The sequence below is a fragment of the Maniola hyperantus genome, chromosome 10, assembly GCF_902806685.2.
Source record: "Maniola hyperantus chromosome 10, iAphHyp1.2, whole genome shotgun sequence".
In the NCBI taxonomy this organism is placed as follows: Eukaryota; Metazoa; Arthropoda; class Insecta; order Lepidoptera; family Nymphalidae; genus Maniola; species Maniola hyperantus.
Window position 1 is genome coordinate 14,447,706 of NC_048545.1, and position 17,950 is coordinate 14,465,655.

At 37.9% G+C, this 17,950-nt stretch overlaps 2 protein-coding genes across 2 annotated transcripts in view; both read left to right on the forward strand.

The window, feature by feature from the left end:
* The window catches only part of LOC117985911 (WD repeat-containing protein 44), a 296,876-nt gene that overhangs the window by 141,836 nt on the left and 137,090 nt on the right, over window positions 1-17,950 (forward strand). The window lies entirely within an intron of this gene.
* On the forward strand, window positions 3,028-4,842 carry LOC117985851 (uncharacterized). Its single transcript, XM_034972641.2, has one exon. It carries the CDS (start codon window positions 3,088-3,090, stop codon window positions 3,757-3,759), a length of 672 nt encoding a protein of 223 aa, XP_034828532.1. The 5' UTR covers window positions 3,028-3,087; the 3' UTR covers window positions 3,760-4,842.

Here is a 17,950-nt window from a genome sequence, read left to right on the forward strand (position 1 = left end):
CTTCGATGGGACGGCCCCCTGCCAGGTCATTAACCATAGCCAACAATATCCCCGAAGAGAGATTATAAGCCATGTTACCGGGTTGCACAGGCCCGAATTCTGCTCTTCCCCTCGGACGCATCCAAAACGCATCCAGCAGCACCCAGGCAGGCTGGCACCCCAGGATAACCGTATCTAAGCTAACAGACTTTAACTAGAATATTAATATATCGTGTGTGCCTCAAAGGCCATCGGAGCGAACAATCCGTACACCAGTACCGTAGTATAAGATTTTACGTCTCACCAAACGTTGCTAGAATTCGAGAGTCGAAACACTTCCGCGTTATAGTAAACTGGATCTTAAACACCTTGTTTTAAAGCTCAAGTTTGTCTACACATCTACAGCCAGCGCTCCAAGCGGAAACGTTGCGAAATTAAAATCAGTGGCATTGAATTTTTGACTTCAATTCAAGGCTCTTTAGGTCCATTTTACTTTGATGTTATTTTGTTTCGATTCTCGAATTCTAGCAACGTTTGGTGAGACGTAAAATCTTATACTACGGGTACAGGTGAAAAGATATTAGCTGTGGATAGCGGCACACTTGTTATGAAACTGTATAATGCTCCGTGCGTGCCGCCAATCCAATTTCACGGCTCCGGCCCTCCTTTGGACCAAGTCCTTTGAGCGCGGCTCGGGGCGAAAATAATAATTTTTCCTTATTGAATGCGTACAGAATTAGACGAGTAGTTTTCTGTGGAAATGTCTGACCTGAATTTTGGATTTGTTCTAATTTTGACGTATCATTTTCTGGTTACTTACCACAGAACTTTAAAGGTGTGTACGCACCTGAGCTGCGCTGCGCTGCACTGCAGGGCGCGTCACTTCAGGCCGCGCGTTGGTAGGTACCTATCGCACTACAACTGCAGTTAGCGGCAGCTCGCGTCACTTGCGCGTCGCGCGTCACTTCTATACCCGTTCGCGTACGAGCAACAATGCAACGTCGCAAAATGAGTGTCAGTGAATTGGGGAAGGGAGAAGTCGACCTTCTAGGGGTTGGGACTTTTGAGGGTATACATCTAAGAGCATAAGGAACACGTCATGTGCCAAAAATTAAAACAACGTTATTTATTTGAGGTCTATCATGGCAGTACATTTTAATTTTGTATTTCAAATTTCACCGCGAAAACGCTACCCGCCATCTTTAGGTTCATGAGATGTCATGACGTCACACGGATTGGTAAGCAACGGTGTTTTCTTAGTGAAATACTAAGTAAAATCTTTAAAATGAATTATAAAATTCATTATATAATTTTATTAAACTGAAATTATCATTTTTCAATTATTGCTTATTTCTAGTACTAAGTATCTTGTTTATACATTTTTAAATTTTTTCGCGCTTGGTGTAAAATATCGTATTATTGCGAATATCATTCATTCGTTTCTTTCTTTAACTTTTCCAAACAAACAACTTAATAAAGAAAAAAGATAAGTGCTATCGAACGATAGAAGTTTGCCAAACGCCCTTGATACAGTTTTAGGTGCTCAAAAGAATCTGATACCCTGATAAGGTTTGTTTTCACCATAATATAATAGTCCGGTTAGCGCAACGTCACTCGGTCAACATTTGCTTTTTGATAGTCTTCAATTCATCTGTGATATCAAGTACAGTCGGGTACAAAAGTTATAAAAATATCATAATTACTGTAGGTATAAGTTAATAACGCTTTGAAAGTTAAGTAATAAGATCAAGTTGCCAAATCGCTACATACGCGTCTGAGTCTCTACATATCCTTACACGCATCGGCAGTTAATCTGGTGCTGCAAATGTTCATGGGCGGCGGTAATCGCTTAACATCAGGTGACCCGCCTGCTCGTTTGCTCGCTATCTCTATTAAAAAAAAACAATCTCTAGTTCCGTCGTGGGTAAAAATCAACAACTAAGTTGGAAAGGAAGGAGCGTTTATACAAAACATTGCACTTGCAATTATTTGACTATTCCCCTTCCGAATAAACAAAGTAGTTCCTGTATGAAATAGCGCAACGCAACCTAATCGTGCAACAGTGCTGCCAAGAAAAACTAATTTCCGCCACTTTATATAAATTTCAACAGCTATACGGTTATTACGTTCGCGAAGGAGAACACTGGAATTCCATGGAAATAAAACACGGGTTAAACAGCTAGTAAAAACTTGGCAACGTCTTTATGTGGTGACGTCACGTATAATGTTACACGAATGTACATTACAACTGACGGTCTTACACCTACGGGCTACTTGGCGACTTGCCATGCTTTTTAGGGTACCGTACGCGAAGGGTGCCAACCCTAAAAATTATGTGTACCTCAGCTATCAGTCCGTACATCCGTCTGTCTGTCAGCGGGCTGTATCTCTTGTATACATACATACACAAACACATCGTCGATAGGTATTGATAGGGAGTGTTGAAATTTTTACAAAATATGTATTTCCTATTACCGCTATAACAAGATTAATAAAAATTTCAAAATGTTCGAAAATAAATTAAAAAGTGTCATTTCTTGTACGATGGTACGGAACCTTTCGTGTGCAAGTCCAACTCGCACTTGACAAATTTTTGTCTAATAATATGGAGTATAAATTTTCTCCGTCAAGTGCTGCATAAGGCCAAGGATAGAGTAGCGACCAATAAATATTACTGAAATATTAATAGCTCGAGTCAAGTCGTTCGTTTTAATTTTTCTTTCTTCTCGGCCAAATATCAGTTTCTAATTTATTAATTTGAAAAGTTTTAAGAAAACTCTGAATTATTATACATCTTTAATGATAAAGGCGACCGACTGCTGCGCCTGTAGTTACTAAATTATAATTATTAGATGTTACAAAAATGACCATAAATAGTACAAACTCAGCCCATTTCTAAGCATATTTGACTAATAAAATTGTAATGTAAAATGTTATAGTCACTTCACGAATTTTTAATCGTCAAATAATTCTTTTATTTATTTTCAACGCGACTGTACTCCATAACTGTACCTCTTATCAATATTATCTGCAAAAGTTGAACCTCACCGTTCGTTAGTTCTATTGTGTATCCCTCTTGCGTATCGTTGGAGAAATAAAGGAAAAGTAATGAATACCGTTCTTACATTATTATACAGTGCTCTCATTTTTATAAGTGAAACAAATTGCTTCTACATCGAGAATACGAGCTACCGCGAAGACTTTGAGCGACAGGCGGTTATATTACGGAAACTACAGAATCTGCACGAAAGGGATTCCAGAAATGCAACTCAAACTACGTCGTGGAGCGAAATTTTAGCCGACGTACTCGTGAAGGAACTATTCTCGTACAAAACTGTTGATGATGACAAAAAACTTGCGAATAAACTACCAGAAAAAAGCACAAGTATGTTAGTTAAAGCAGTCAGTCATGTACTAGAAATGTACAAAACGTATGTGTTTGATAAATTGAGGAATGATTACAGTAAAACTAGAGTAAATATAGAAAACTCTAATGAAATTATAGGTAAAAATATAATTGAGAAAAGTGTTCCTGAATTTTCAAATGCGAGTAATCCGAAAGAAGACGTTGAGTTAATAGAACCAAAATATCATGGAAAATTGCAAGAAAACGGAACTTTAGAAGACGATGGTGCGAGTGATTGTGGGGAAGGATTTAAGAGAGATGAAGATGGGAATTGCGTTGAAGCAAAGCATTCTAAGTTTATCTTGTCTATACCACGGCAGTGTCCCATTGGTTATAGACGCGACTGGCTTGGTTATTGTAGAGAATCACTCTAATCAAGTTAAAAATATTTTAGTACCTAATAAAATTCGAATATGAGCATTTAAGAATAAACTACGACACTCATCCTTATGAGATGTAGATTCCGGAAGTGTTTTAGATAGGTTTGTGTGGTGTACTGTGTTAGTGGTGTATATTGCTTGCTTTTCCTGCTTCTTTAGTAGTGGAAAGGTGGACGCTGCATATGACATGATACACGTTGTATCATACAGATGTGTCTGTTTGGGCTGGTCTGGTAAATAGGCTTATAATAATAAGGCCACGATTACATTTGTAAGTTCTGCAACTTACGGCACCTTTCGTGGTTTAACGACATATTTTTAATGTAGATAACGGGTACATACCACGATTAATTTTTGTTGTTTTTTTGTCGATATTTCAACCCAAGTTAATAGTGACGTTGTAAGTGTTTGCCGGACAGCTCGTGAAGTTCCAGCGAAAAGAACAAGAAAGAGGGTAGTTCGCTACTGCCCTTGACAGCTCGAACTACATCTCTCGCAGCACCGCAGTCCCGCCGTGACCACGACCCGTGCAATTGGGTTGAAATATCAATAAATACAAACAAAAATTAATCGTGGTATGTAGGTACGCGTTATTATTACATTAAAATATTACGACACCAATGTAAACACTGTTATAAATGCATTTACATGAGTAAATTTCTTACAAATTAATTACGTAAGCTACTTACGCGAGTAAAACTTACTGGTGTAATCGCAGTCGAACACTTTTAATCAGCAAAAATAGCATAATATCTCTAGAATGTTCTAGAACAACGTCAATAAATGTAACTTCTATACCTACCATATTCTATGCTGAATTCTCTGGCATTAAATAAATTAAACTAAGAAAAATATGGAAGTAACCGTGCAGTTTTATCCTTCGCCTCTTTATCTAAACTTCGCCTCTAGCGTATAATAATAAGCACCGTATTTATAGGAAAGGTAAAAAATAGGACACCTCTAGTCTTATTTTTATTTTTAAAGATTAACATGAAATTTTATTTCTGAAACATTTTATATTGAAAAATGTGTTCAGTTGGTTTTATTTATACAGAATCATGAATAAAGTATACTTTTTAACAACCGTTTTTTTATTAAACATTATGAAATCTTTCCTCGACTAAAATACTGCTAAATATTGGAAAGTTTCTCCTTACAATCTTTGCAATTAAGTGTTACATATTTAATGGCGACCTCACGTCGGAAAACGCAGCGTTGGCAGACCTCTAGGTGGACAGACGACATCAAACGAGTCGCAGGAACCCGCTGGATTCATATGGCGAAAGAACGTAACGTGTTGGAGACCCTACAAGAGACATTTATGTCCAGCAGCGGAGGTCTAAGTACCTATTGGTTGATGACGACAGAATAAAAATTGACTAAAATATCCAAACTTCAAAAAGTCAGAGGTGTGTGCCCGTGATTGTACCCCCAACCTCCTGATTAGAAGGCAGACTCTATCACCGCTTCCATACATGTTTACAATTTTATAAACAGTAAAAGCCAGGTAAAGTTTCTATCGAACAGCAAACAAGTTTTTCACGTCAGACAATCGACAGAGTCAATTTCACGGTGTCCTGGCTGCCAAAGAAGGCCGGATGTACCTGCGATCAAACGGACATTGAGAGACTTTGCGCAAATTGACCTACGTGTGGTTCGGGAAAATGAAATAAAAAGAAAATCGACTAACCATAACAATGGTTACACTATAAACTCATCGGTTGAGAGAATGGGTGGATATTCAAGAGGTCGTATGTTCAAATACACTACGAAACGTACTATTTTTATTTATGTTTCTTAGAAGGACCACTGCACCAGGGAGGTCGTCAAAATTGAATAGCTAAAAGCACAGAACTCACTACACATACGTTATAGTCGTACAGCACTAGTCACTGCTACATGACACTCATTAAAAGTTAGCTAGAAGTCATTAATTACTGCGCGCTGTACACTGACGGTCCGCAATTTGCAGAGGAATTTTGTCAGCCATATACCGAGCGCACATACTCGTAGTTCGTTAATGAAACATAATTTATACACTAACCTTAAAGTGATACAAACATAATTTTGTTATTATAAGTATAGATTGTTACGGCTTTCACGTATTCAATCGACGTTAGCCCGACTAGGTTCAAACCCATCCGGGGTCCTTTTTCTAAGGGACTCAGCTCGCTGCGCTTGCGAGCCGCACGCGTTGCGACCCATATGGATCGCTGTTGGGGGGGAGGGGGAGGGGGAGGTGGAGGGGGGGGGGAGGTCCGCAGATCATCTCCCGACAGTTCCTGCTGATCTCCATCGCTGGCCCCGTCACCGTAATACAGGCAATTGCATTGACTAGAGACCTGACTATAATGTCAGCACCATTTCAGATTACTTCGACAAAATCCTACATTTTGTGATGTCAGGAGATATCAGACTGTTTTATTATTGTTAATAGAAGGGGAATAATACATCATCTACCCGTAATAAATATAAACAGTGATTTAGTCAGTGCTGCTGACACTTATAATGGAAATCATTTAGGCAAGTTTAAACGCTATAATATTTTGCTACTAAATATTTGTATTTCCGGCATAATATTTCATTCATAACGCACATAATAATTCCGCAAAGTCGTAAAAAAACCTACTTGCCTGAGAATTCATAATGTTCTCGAAGATAATGTGAAATCTGCCAATCCGAACTTGGCTAGCGTTTCGAGGGAATGACTATAATTATTATACGAACAAGTCAAACTAATAAAAAGCTTTTAGTAAAAAGCTCAATCTTAATCACTATTTCCACCAATCCATAAAGAAGCCATTTTCATTATTTTCAGCTCTCAAGCCATTGCTCGTCAGTACCCTTATTATAAATGGGAAAGTGTGTTTGTTTGTTGGTTTGTTGGTTTGTCCTTCAATCACGTCGCAACGGATCGACGTGATATTTTGCATGGGTATAGATAAAGACCTAGAGAGTGACATAGGCTACTTTTTATCCCGGAAAATCAAAGAGTTCCCACGTGATTTTTAAAAAAACCTTAATACACGCGGCCGAAGTCGCGGGCATCAGCTAGTTAATTCATAAACACCAATAAAGCATTTTCCATTAAAGAAAACGGAACAAGGCTCGACTCTAGGACTCTATAGCAGTGTTACTTTAGCGCCTCGCACAGAAACCTTTGTGTTCCAAGTTGGGGAAACACGGAAGTTATGTCTGAGGTGACCAAATGTGTCTATTTCCCTAGGACAGTTTCAAAAAAATACTCCATCAATGTTTTGGAAAGCTGTGATAGCCTAGTAGCTAGGACGTATCTGTGATAGCCCAGTGGTTAGGACGTCCGCCTTCTAATCGGAGGACGGGAGTTCGATCCCGGACACGCACCTCTAACTTTTCGGAGTTATGTACGTTTTAATTAATTAAACATCACTTGCTTTAACGGTGGAGGAAACCATCGTGAGGAAACCTGGATGCCTGAGAGTTCTCCATAATGTTCTCGAAGGTGTATGAAGTCTACCAATCCGCACATGGCCTGCGTGGTAGACTATGGCCAAAACCCTTCTCACTCTGAGCGGAGACCCGTTCTCTGTAGTGAGCCGGCGATGGGTTGATCATGATGATGATATCTCCCAACCTGAAAAATGAATTGAGTGTCGCGTTCTAAACCGTGTCCACTTGTGAACAAGCAGCTTTTATACAATTCGGGTAAAAGGTTTCGAAAGTGACTGCAAGAAGGGCTAATTTGCCCGTTGTCCTTTAAAAGTCAATGTCCAATTTTGGAATACCTTTAATATGGTCACCATAGTAATGCGTTGCAAACTTGTGAAACACAGGTGCTAATTACGACTTTACGGTAGGCGACCAGCGCAAATTGGACCCCTTCAGCGCGTATATTTGGATCCGGATGCACTGGGAACCTAAATTGGACGTGCTACGGGGGATCTAATTACACTGGTTAATTGCTCTGCAGTCTACAACGTGTAAAATATTAATTTGTTGGAACTATTTAAAGGGGAAAATGTTTTTGAATTAATTTTAACCCGTTTCGAAAGTGACCGCAAGAAGGGCCAATGTGGCCATTGTACTTTAAAATTCAATGTCCAATTTTGGAACACCTTTAATATGGTCACCATAGTAATGCGTTGCAAACTTGTGAAACACAGGTGCTAATTACGACTTTACGGTAGGCGACCAGCGCAAATTGGACCCCTTCACCGCGTATATTTGTATCCGGATGCACTGGAAACCTAAATTGGACGTGCTACGGAGGATCTAATTACACTGGTAACTTGCTCTGCAGTCTACAACGTGTACAATATGAATTTGTTGGAACTATTTAAAGGGGAAAATGTTTTTGAATCAATTTTAACCCGTTTCGAAAGTGACCGCAAGAAGGGCCAATGTGGCCATTGTACTTTAAAATTCAATGTCCAATTTTGGAACACCTTTAATATGGTCACCATAGTAATGCGTTGCAAACTTGTGAAACACAGGTGCTAATTGCGACTTTACGGTAGGCGACCAGCGCAAATTGGACCCCTTCAGCGCGTATATTTGGATCCGGATGCGCTGGGAACCTAAATTGGACATGCTACGGGGGATCTAATTACACTGGTACCTTGCTCTGCAGTCTACAACGTGTACAATATGAATTTGTCGGAACTTTTAAAGGGTAAAATGTTTTTTTATTTAATTTTATACTCTTAGAGCACATAATACTATAAAGTCAAACCGGGGTGTACCTAAGTTTGAAAACGCTAACCTCAAAAATTGGAATTGTGGGAATTCTTTGATTTTCCGGGGTTAAAGTAGTCTATATCACGGTTCAGGTCTTTAACTGTATTCATGCAAAAATCACATTGATCCGTTACTACGTTGCAACGTGATTGAAGAACAAACCAACATAAAATCACACTAATTTCGCATTTATAATATGAGTAGTAAGTAGTGATACGCAGAAAATCACCCCCGAGACATAACAAAAATGACCATAACGTTAAGAGGCCACATGCCCGATTTTCGATTTTTTGGGAACTATTGAAGCTTCAGATATAACGATTCTAATAAAAAAAAAGGTAAAATATCATAGATCAATCCCTTCTTAATAGACTACAGGTAACAAAACATTATTTTTTTTTAAAATTATAATTCAAATCTTAATTCTTGCAGAAGGCGTTTTACTGATTTCGCGCGTTTGAGTGGAACTTCGGCCACATATTTAATAGCAAAAAATTGTAGAAAGCGACTTAAAAAAAATACCAATATTATGAACACACTCTCAAAATTATAATCCTGGATTTAGTTGTTATACGTTGTATACAAAATTAGTAGATAAAAAAATCAAAACCGTACGCACGATTTATGAAAATGTAAGCGTTAGAATAACCCGGATATCTTTAAATTGTCGCAATTTAACTAATAATAAAAAATATAGCACGAAAGTTCGGTATTCACTTAGCGTAAATTGTAACTAAATAGAATTCTAGAAACTATTTATATGACCGAAAAAAAATATCAAAGTATCTTAAAATTTACATATAAAATGGTGCAGCAGACAGTACGACTGGCATACCGAGCTCAGCGCTCTTCGAGGGAGGACGTGTTGTTGTCGGGCGCAGTCTCACGCACACATGCAAAGCTTGTGTAAATTACTGTTGTTAACAATACATAGCGCGACCGACTCAGTTTGATGAACATAGATCCGATCAATACTGAACAGATGATAAGTTTTTGATACAATTGGTATATATTATTTTGGTTTTTTTTTTGGTATGACTATATTAAAATATCATACTAGAAGTTCTATTTAATTTAATTATATCAAAAAGAGGTTTTCAATTCAGTGCATATTTTTTCAAGTGAAGTTTTGAATTAAATTAAAATTAGTTTTGATTATTTTTTAAAGCATATAGAAAATTCCACGCAGACCTTTATTGATATAGAGATAAATAATAATATCATAAAAATAAGCACTTAACAAAAATATATAGATAGAATAAAAAATATATCACTACCGTTATTATAAATGCGAAAGTGTGTTTGTTTGTTGATTGATTTGTTTGTTTGTTGGTTTGTCCTTCAATCATATCGCATCGAAGCAACGGATTGATATTTTTGGGTATGGTTAAAGAGGGAGAGTGACATAGGCTACTTTTTATCCACTATCCTTATTAGAAATGCGAAAGTGTGTTTGTTTGTTGTTTTGTTGGTTTGTCATTCAATCACGTCGCAACGGAGCAACGGATTGATGTGATTTTTGCATGGGTATAGTTAAAGACCTGGAAAGTAACATAGGCTACTTTTTATCCCGGAAAAGTTCCTTCGGGATTTTTTAAAACCTGAATCCACGCGGACGAAGTCGCGGGCATCAGCTAGTTAATTATAAAGTACATTATATAGGTATAAAATTAAGGTACATTATAAGTGTTAAATTTATGTTTAATATAAGGAAAGGTACTATAAATGAGGTGCGTACCAGTTTAATTTATGACATATTTTATTGTATTTGCAAACTGCATCTAAACAATGATATACCTGAGAGTGTATATCAAAACCACAATGATGTTTCCGAACCAAGATTACCATATTGTTGTGAGGATCAGTGTAGTAATCCTTTGCCAGTAATCTGGTTCCTTTAATGATACGCAGTTTATAACTAACTTAGTCTAGATTTTAACTTTAGTATCAAACATGCTCCTCCCCCTTTCCCAGCCTCCCCGATGACGCTGTAGTGACCAGAAGGGCCTACGCAGCTTACTCTATTCAAAACTAAACAACAATGCAACTACTTTACTTATTCTATTGTTCGCGATATCATCCAGGTACCTACTGCTAACAAAACCATAAAGTTTACTGTTTTGTTTATATGACGTTGGTACTTGGTATCCATATAATACGGTTTTTATTTGTTATTCAATTAATTCATGCTGTTTCTATTTTTACCCGACTTATATTGTAGTTGTTAGCAATGCTTACTTGATAAATAAGGAATCCGTATTCAGTGTGCTTAGTATGAGATTATCATTAATTCATACCAACATTGCTAGAAATCGAGTGTCGAAATACAATAACGTCCGAATAAAAAGAACCTAAAAATTGAGATTCCCCATTTTTAGATTTCCGAAAAACTCGATCGATACCTCTCAGGGACACTGTACCTATCAGTAATGCGAAAGTGTGTTTGTTTGTTGGTTTATTGGTTTGTCCTTCAATCACATCGCAACAGTGCAATGGATTGACGTGAGTTTTTGCTTGGGTACAGATAAAGACCTGGAGAGTGACGTAGGCTAATTTTTATCCTGGAAAATCAAAGATTTCCCACGGGATTTTAAAAAAACTTAATTCCACGTGGACAAAGTCGCCGGCATCAGCTAGTTATATAGTAAAAATATAATTTATGTCGAAAATTATGCCCAAATATAGTTAAAACTATTAAAATATACACGCTGAAATTTTAATAGTTGTTTTCCCGAAGCGAAATGTCATAGTATAACAATCGATTTACAACTAAAGGAAAATTAGAATCAAAAACCGGACCAGTGCGAGTCAGACTCACGCACCGAGAGTTCCATACTACAGTGATATTTTTTCGACATTTTGCACGATAATTCAAAAGCTTTGATGCATAAAAATAAATAAAAATCTATTTTAGAATGCACAGGTGAAGTCTTTTTATATGATACTCCTTTAGATATCTTACTTCGAAAATTGAAATTACTAATTATTAATCATGACCACAATTTAATTTTTTTGTGTGATGTAACCATAAAAATCATGGTTTTCAGATTTTTTCCCGAATGTCTGCTATAAGACCTACCTACCTGCCAAATGTCTTGATTCTAGGTCAACGGGAAGTACCCTGTAGGTTTCTTGACAGACCGACAGACAGATAGACAGATAGACAGACAGACAACAAAGTGGTCTTATAAGGGTTCCGTTATTCCTTTCGAGGTACGGAACCCTAAAAAAGGCTTTACAGTGTAGAAAACAAAAGAGACCTCGAACCAATAGTAATACCTGTGTCACTACGCGCGGAAGCTTATTTTGCTGTAAACCTTTTATCGGCAGCTCGTACGATCCTACTTACCTTCTAATACTTAGGCACATTTTTGGTCGAGTGCTTGCAAGCTAGTTTACGCCATATCACTACGCGCGAGATTTTATTTTGCACTAAACATTTTCACTATCGACAGTGCGGTTGGAATGGACCTACTCACCTACTATTTACGTTACATCTATTGAATTATGTAGTATTGTTTCTCACACTTTTGAGTTCATGATTACCTAAATGGCTCTCAAGAACTATCAGTCAGAGACATTGGGCCCAATACTAAAAATGTGCAAGACCTTGCGCACTTGGGTCAAGTGCGAGTCGGACTGACACATAAAGAATTCTATACCATTCTATAAGAAATGACACTTTTTTTTCAAGGCGGGCATTTTAAATTCTTATTACGTACTAGACGATGACCGCGACTTCGTCCGCGTTGATTTAGGTTTTTAAAATCCTGTGGGAACTCTTCAATTTTCCGGGATAAAAAAATAGCATTTGTCCTTCCCCGGGATATTAGCTATCTCTACTAAATTTCGTCAAAATCGGTTGACCGTTTGAGCCGTGAAAAGCTAGCAGACAGACAGACAGACACACTTTTGCATTTATAATATTAGTATGAATTTGTTGTTATAGCGGCAATAAAATACACATCCTGTGCAAATTTAACTCTCTACCTACTACGGTTCTTGAGATACAGCCCGCTGATAGACAGACGGACGGACGGATGGATGGTGAGACGGAAGGACAGCGGACTCTTAGTAATAAGATCCCATTGGCACCCTTCGGGTACGGAACCCTAATTACCAGCGGACCCCAACAGTTCTCAAAAACTATCGATCATAGAATATATTATATTATATATCATAGAATAGCATTCTTCAACTAATTTTTCATCTCTGTAGGTACTCATCAAAATTGGCTAAAAGAAAGCGTGAAAAGTCTAGGCCGGTCAACACTTATATTCTTTTTTCTTGTACTAACAAGAAAAAAGAATATGTAACAAAAACATCACAGTTTGAATACGACCAAATATTAGTTTACTTATAATAGTAGGTACCTACCTAATCATCAAGTCTTTTGTAATATAATATTTTAGGTAGTAATCGGGCCATTGTCGATCGGTTGAAAAGTCGGTTAGAAGCAAATTCAAACAATAAATGTCCCTGCAAGAATTCAGCACGTGCAAATTTTATTTACCTAAAGCTTAGCACCTGTACAAAAGACAATTGCACACCTAAGACACGGTAATATTACGTGCCTGAGAGCTTCTTTATGAAAATAACAATGGTATACCCGAGATAACCAGATTACTCTATTGACCAATGTCATAAACATTAGTTAGTAATCGGGTTCCTTCCATTGTTCATCGCAGTTTGATGCCCGCGACGTCATCCGCGTGGATTTACGTTTTTAATTATCCCATCCAAACTTTTTGGTTTTCCGAGATAAAATTTATGTTACTCTCCAGATCACTGTCACTTTAACTAGGTATATCCATGCAAAAAATTACGCCAATCTGTTGTTTTGTGATTGAAGGACAAACCAGCAAACTAATAAACCAACTAACAAAAACACTTTCGCATTTATAATATGCATTCTTATAGGTGTTTACCTATGTGTAAGTAACTGTGTAAGTTATTACACATCTTAATACAAAATAAATAAATCTAACAAAAAAATAAAATAAAAACATACTAAAGATCCAAAATTGTGTTCTATAAGAGCTTAGAATTTTTGGGATCGACTACGCAAAGTATCAATATAGGCCTGTCCGACCTAAGGTAAGTATGCCATGTCTATGTGTGAGTGCAGATTACGGTGCCATTGTGAGGTACACGCACACATTTAAAACTCGAGCTGAAACTCGTTAGAGCGCTACAGCGTACGGCCTCTTAATCTATTGTGGCAATTTTTCCACAACATTTCTCCACTATTTTCATAGAAATATACGAAAATAAAATACGTTATTCTATTACGATTCTGAAATGATATCAAAAACTGTTTATCAATACTCATTCAACATCGATTTGTAATAGTTAGCTCGGCCAATGGATGCGGCAAACTTAGCAATCAAAATACAAGTACGCGGCAGAAAGTAATGTGCATTGACCTTTAGAAGGAGATAGCAGATTTGTAGAGCGTTGTCTCTGTCGTTGAGACCTAAAAAATGCCATATAGGTATGAGTGACAGAGACAACGTTCTACAAAGCCAAAATGTCATTCTAAAGGCCGATGTACATTACTTTCTGCCGCGTACTGTACCTATTATTCAACTTTATATTATTTATTGATGACTCACCCCCCCCCCCCCCCCCCCTGTTCCTACTTCTCGTTTGTCGGGCCTGGATTTAAATTGGATCTAGTGGCAGAATATTTTATATTCGCACTTGTCGAAAACCGATTTTGTGTCAAAATGTAAGAAGTTAGTATATATGGCTCTCTCTGTTATGGAATCCCATACAAATGATAGAGACAAAAATCTCAGTGGGCATTAACAATTTTGAGTTACGAACAAATCACAAACGAAACTATATTATTTTCGAATTGAATTTCGAATGTTTTTTTAAAAACATTTTGTGATTGGTTGTTCCCCATTCTAGCACCTTGGGACCTCAAATTCTATCGGTTTTTCGAACAATGTTCACTGCCCATTGCCACTTCCAGCTTCGCAACCCGCCGAGCTATGTTGGTTATTCTGGTTATCTATCTCCTCATTTCTGATTTGATCACGTAGAGAAACTCCAAGCATAGCTCTCTCCATCGCCCGCTGAGTGACTCTGAGCTTTCTTATGAGGCCCATAGTTAGCGACCATGTCTCAGATCCATATGTCATCATTGGCAGTACAAATTACTAATTTATACGATACAAACCCTATCCCGGGATGCACTGCCAAATCCGCGAGCACCTCTCCTCATGGATCCCGGCTTTATATTATTTGGCGTCATTCCAAAATAATTACTTTACGTAAACCCGTCCGTTCCGGGGAAATTAAAGAACAGATAGATGTGGTATTTAATAGATTTAGATGGCAAGAGCGGCGATATTTCATATAGAGAGAGCCAGCGCGTGCCAGACCTTCGTTATTTTATAAAAGCTGAAAGTTTCTCTACGTAGTGTCTCCAACACAGGGAGGAACGATCAGCGACTATGAAGTTTGAATCATGGTGGTTTTGGGAGATAACAGGTGATAAAGGTGTAAAGAACTCTTTGGTTTTCCGGTATCAAAAATAACCTATGTCCTTCCTCGGGATATTAGCTTTCCCTGTATCTCATTTCATCGAATTCGGTTAAAGAGATGGGCAGTGAAAAGCTAGCAGAGAGAAAGACAGACAGACGGACAGACAGACACACTTTCGCTTATTAGTATGGATATGGATATTCGTGGGGCGAGGATCCCGTTTCACAGAGTCCACGGGCGATCAGAGAGCTGGCAGTTACCTCAGTCAGTATATTAGTCTGGTTATTGAACGAAGTAACGCAGCCAGCGTTCTGGGCACGTTGCCTCGATACAGTGGTGTTAGATGATATTTTTTTATTTTAAAATTTAATTTAAATTGGAAATCTTAATTAACAATTAGATAGAGTTTAATTCGGTTTATTTTTTGTACTGATTCTACTATTTTATTTAGTTTCCTCGACGGTGTGAAAATGATTTTCAGAATATTTGAATTTAAAACTACCACATCCAAACTCCTGCTATTTTTATTTCCCAGTCAAGCAACAAGCTTCCAATACGGCTATTATATCAAATATTCATTATCTCATCCTAAAGGGTACGAATACGAGAGCATTCGAGAGCCAGCGACGAGGCTAGCCGCTAGTAGCAAGTAATTTGGCAGCAACATACGAGTTCGTACAAATTAAATACCCGCTATAAACCCGGCATAAAGATATCCAATAACATCGTTAGTGTCCTTTTTGATTAATGGAAAAATGTTATATCGGAAAGCTTTTGTAGGGTTTCGTACAAAAAGGATAAAACGGGACCTTGCTAGTGGAAACTATCCCGTACATCGTTTGCGTATATAACAGCGCTCGCATATCATCATCACAATCATCATCGTCAATCGATAGACGTCCACAGCTGGACACAGTGGGGCAATTGTCTAAAACCTGCATCAATCATTATTACAATCTCAATTGTTCTGATTGGCTGAATTTGTGCGATTCTTGTTGCAACAATGCATTGTCGCCAATAGTAAGCGAGCGTTAACCAATCAGAGATGATTGCGATCGTGTCATTCTAGTTGTCATTCTCCCGCAATCGCGCAGCAGCAGGGCGATTGTCTAAAACCTGCATCAATCATTATTACAATCTCAATTGTTGTGATTGGCTGAATTTGTGCGATTCTTGTTGCAACAATGCATTGTCGCCAATAGTAAGCGAGCGTTAACCAATCAGAGATGATTGCGATCGTGTCATTGTAGTTGTCATTCTCCCGCAATCGCGCAGCAGCAGGGCGATTGTCTAAAACCTGCATCAATCATTATTACAATCTCAATTGTTGTGATTGGCTGAATTTGTGCGATTCTTGTTGCAACAATGCATTGTCGCCAATAGTAAGCGAGCGTTAACCAATCAGAGATGATTGCGATCGTGACATTGTAGCTGTCATTCTCCCGCAATCGCGCAGCAGCAGGGCGATTGTCTAAAACCTGCATCAATTATTATTACAATCTCAACTGTTCTGATTGGCTGAATTTGTGCGATTCTTGTTGCAACAATGCACTGTCGCCAATAGTGAGCGAGCGTTAACCAATCAGAGATGATAACGATCGTAACATTGTAGCTGTCGTTCTCCCGCAATCGCGCAGCAGGTCTCTTATAATAGGGACTTCCACACGTCATTGTCTCGCATGGTCTTGCACCGATTGAATCCAACGACTGCGACTTTTTTGATGTCGTCTGTTCACTTAGTAGGGGATCTTCCAACGCTGCGCTTTCCTGTGCTTCTGACCTCAACATCTATCAGTTCTTTAGAACTATGTGCCCTGCCCATTGCCACTTCAGCTTCGCTCTGGTTCTCCTACGGATTTCTTCATTTCTGATTTGATCACGTAGAGAAACTCCAAACATAGCTCTCTCGCCTGCTGAGTGACTCTGAGCTCTCTTATGAGGTCCATAGTTAAGTCATTTATATTATTCAAAATCCATTATAATACAAGCTCAACTCACTCTTGACCGATTTTTCTTTTTTTGCTTCCGAATAAAAGAAACGGATGCGTCATCTTTCATAATCAACTGGAGCTGAACGAGATTAGCTGATGTCCGTTTTGTGATCCGCCATTGTTGTGTGGTAACCGATAATGTTTTATTGTTCATTCGATGTGATAGTATAGTGACCTAAATGCTTGGTGCGTGGACGATCTTTGTGGTGAATTATTTTATTATAGAAAGACTTTTAATTCAAATAAACTTTTATATCTTCATCATCATTATCATCATCAACCGATAGACGTTCACTGCTGGACATAGGTATCTTGTAGGGACTTCCACACGCCACGGTCTTACCTTATTTCCTATTATATTATATTATATATATACTATTATACCTTAGTTCACTCCTCGCACACAGTGGCGTGCACAAGGTTAGAAGCCAGGGTATGCATTAGTTAGGAAGGAACCTGTTTACTGGCAGGGCATAATGAAAAATATGCATTGAGCTATTACAACTGGGGTAAGCAGTGCATTTATGCCTCTATGACCTGCACGCCACTGCTCGCACCTATCTATCACTTAAAAGGAAACTACGCAAATCAGTCCAGTAATCTCGGAGATGTATATAGTTAGAAAAACACAATTCGTCTTTTTTTGAAAGTCAGTTAAAAAAGTAGCCTAAGTTACTCCTTGGTTAATCTTCTACAAAATAGGTTCGGCCGTTCAGAACCAGTGGTAAATTAAAACTACCTGACTATTCATAGGCACTTTTAAAAAGTTTACATGAATAAAAAAACATTCTATTCTATTCTATTCTATTCGAAGATTAGCCCATTCAAACAGACAGGCAGACAGACAAAAATTTTATAAACGTTTGATTCAGTTATGGTACACTACAAATAACCATATGACGTTCGACACGAAGTGACGATTAAAAATAATTAAATAAATAAGTATACACATACAACAAATATTTGTATGTAAATAATAATCA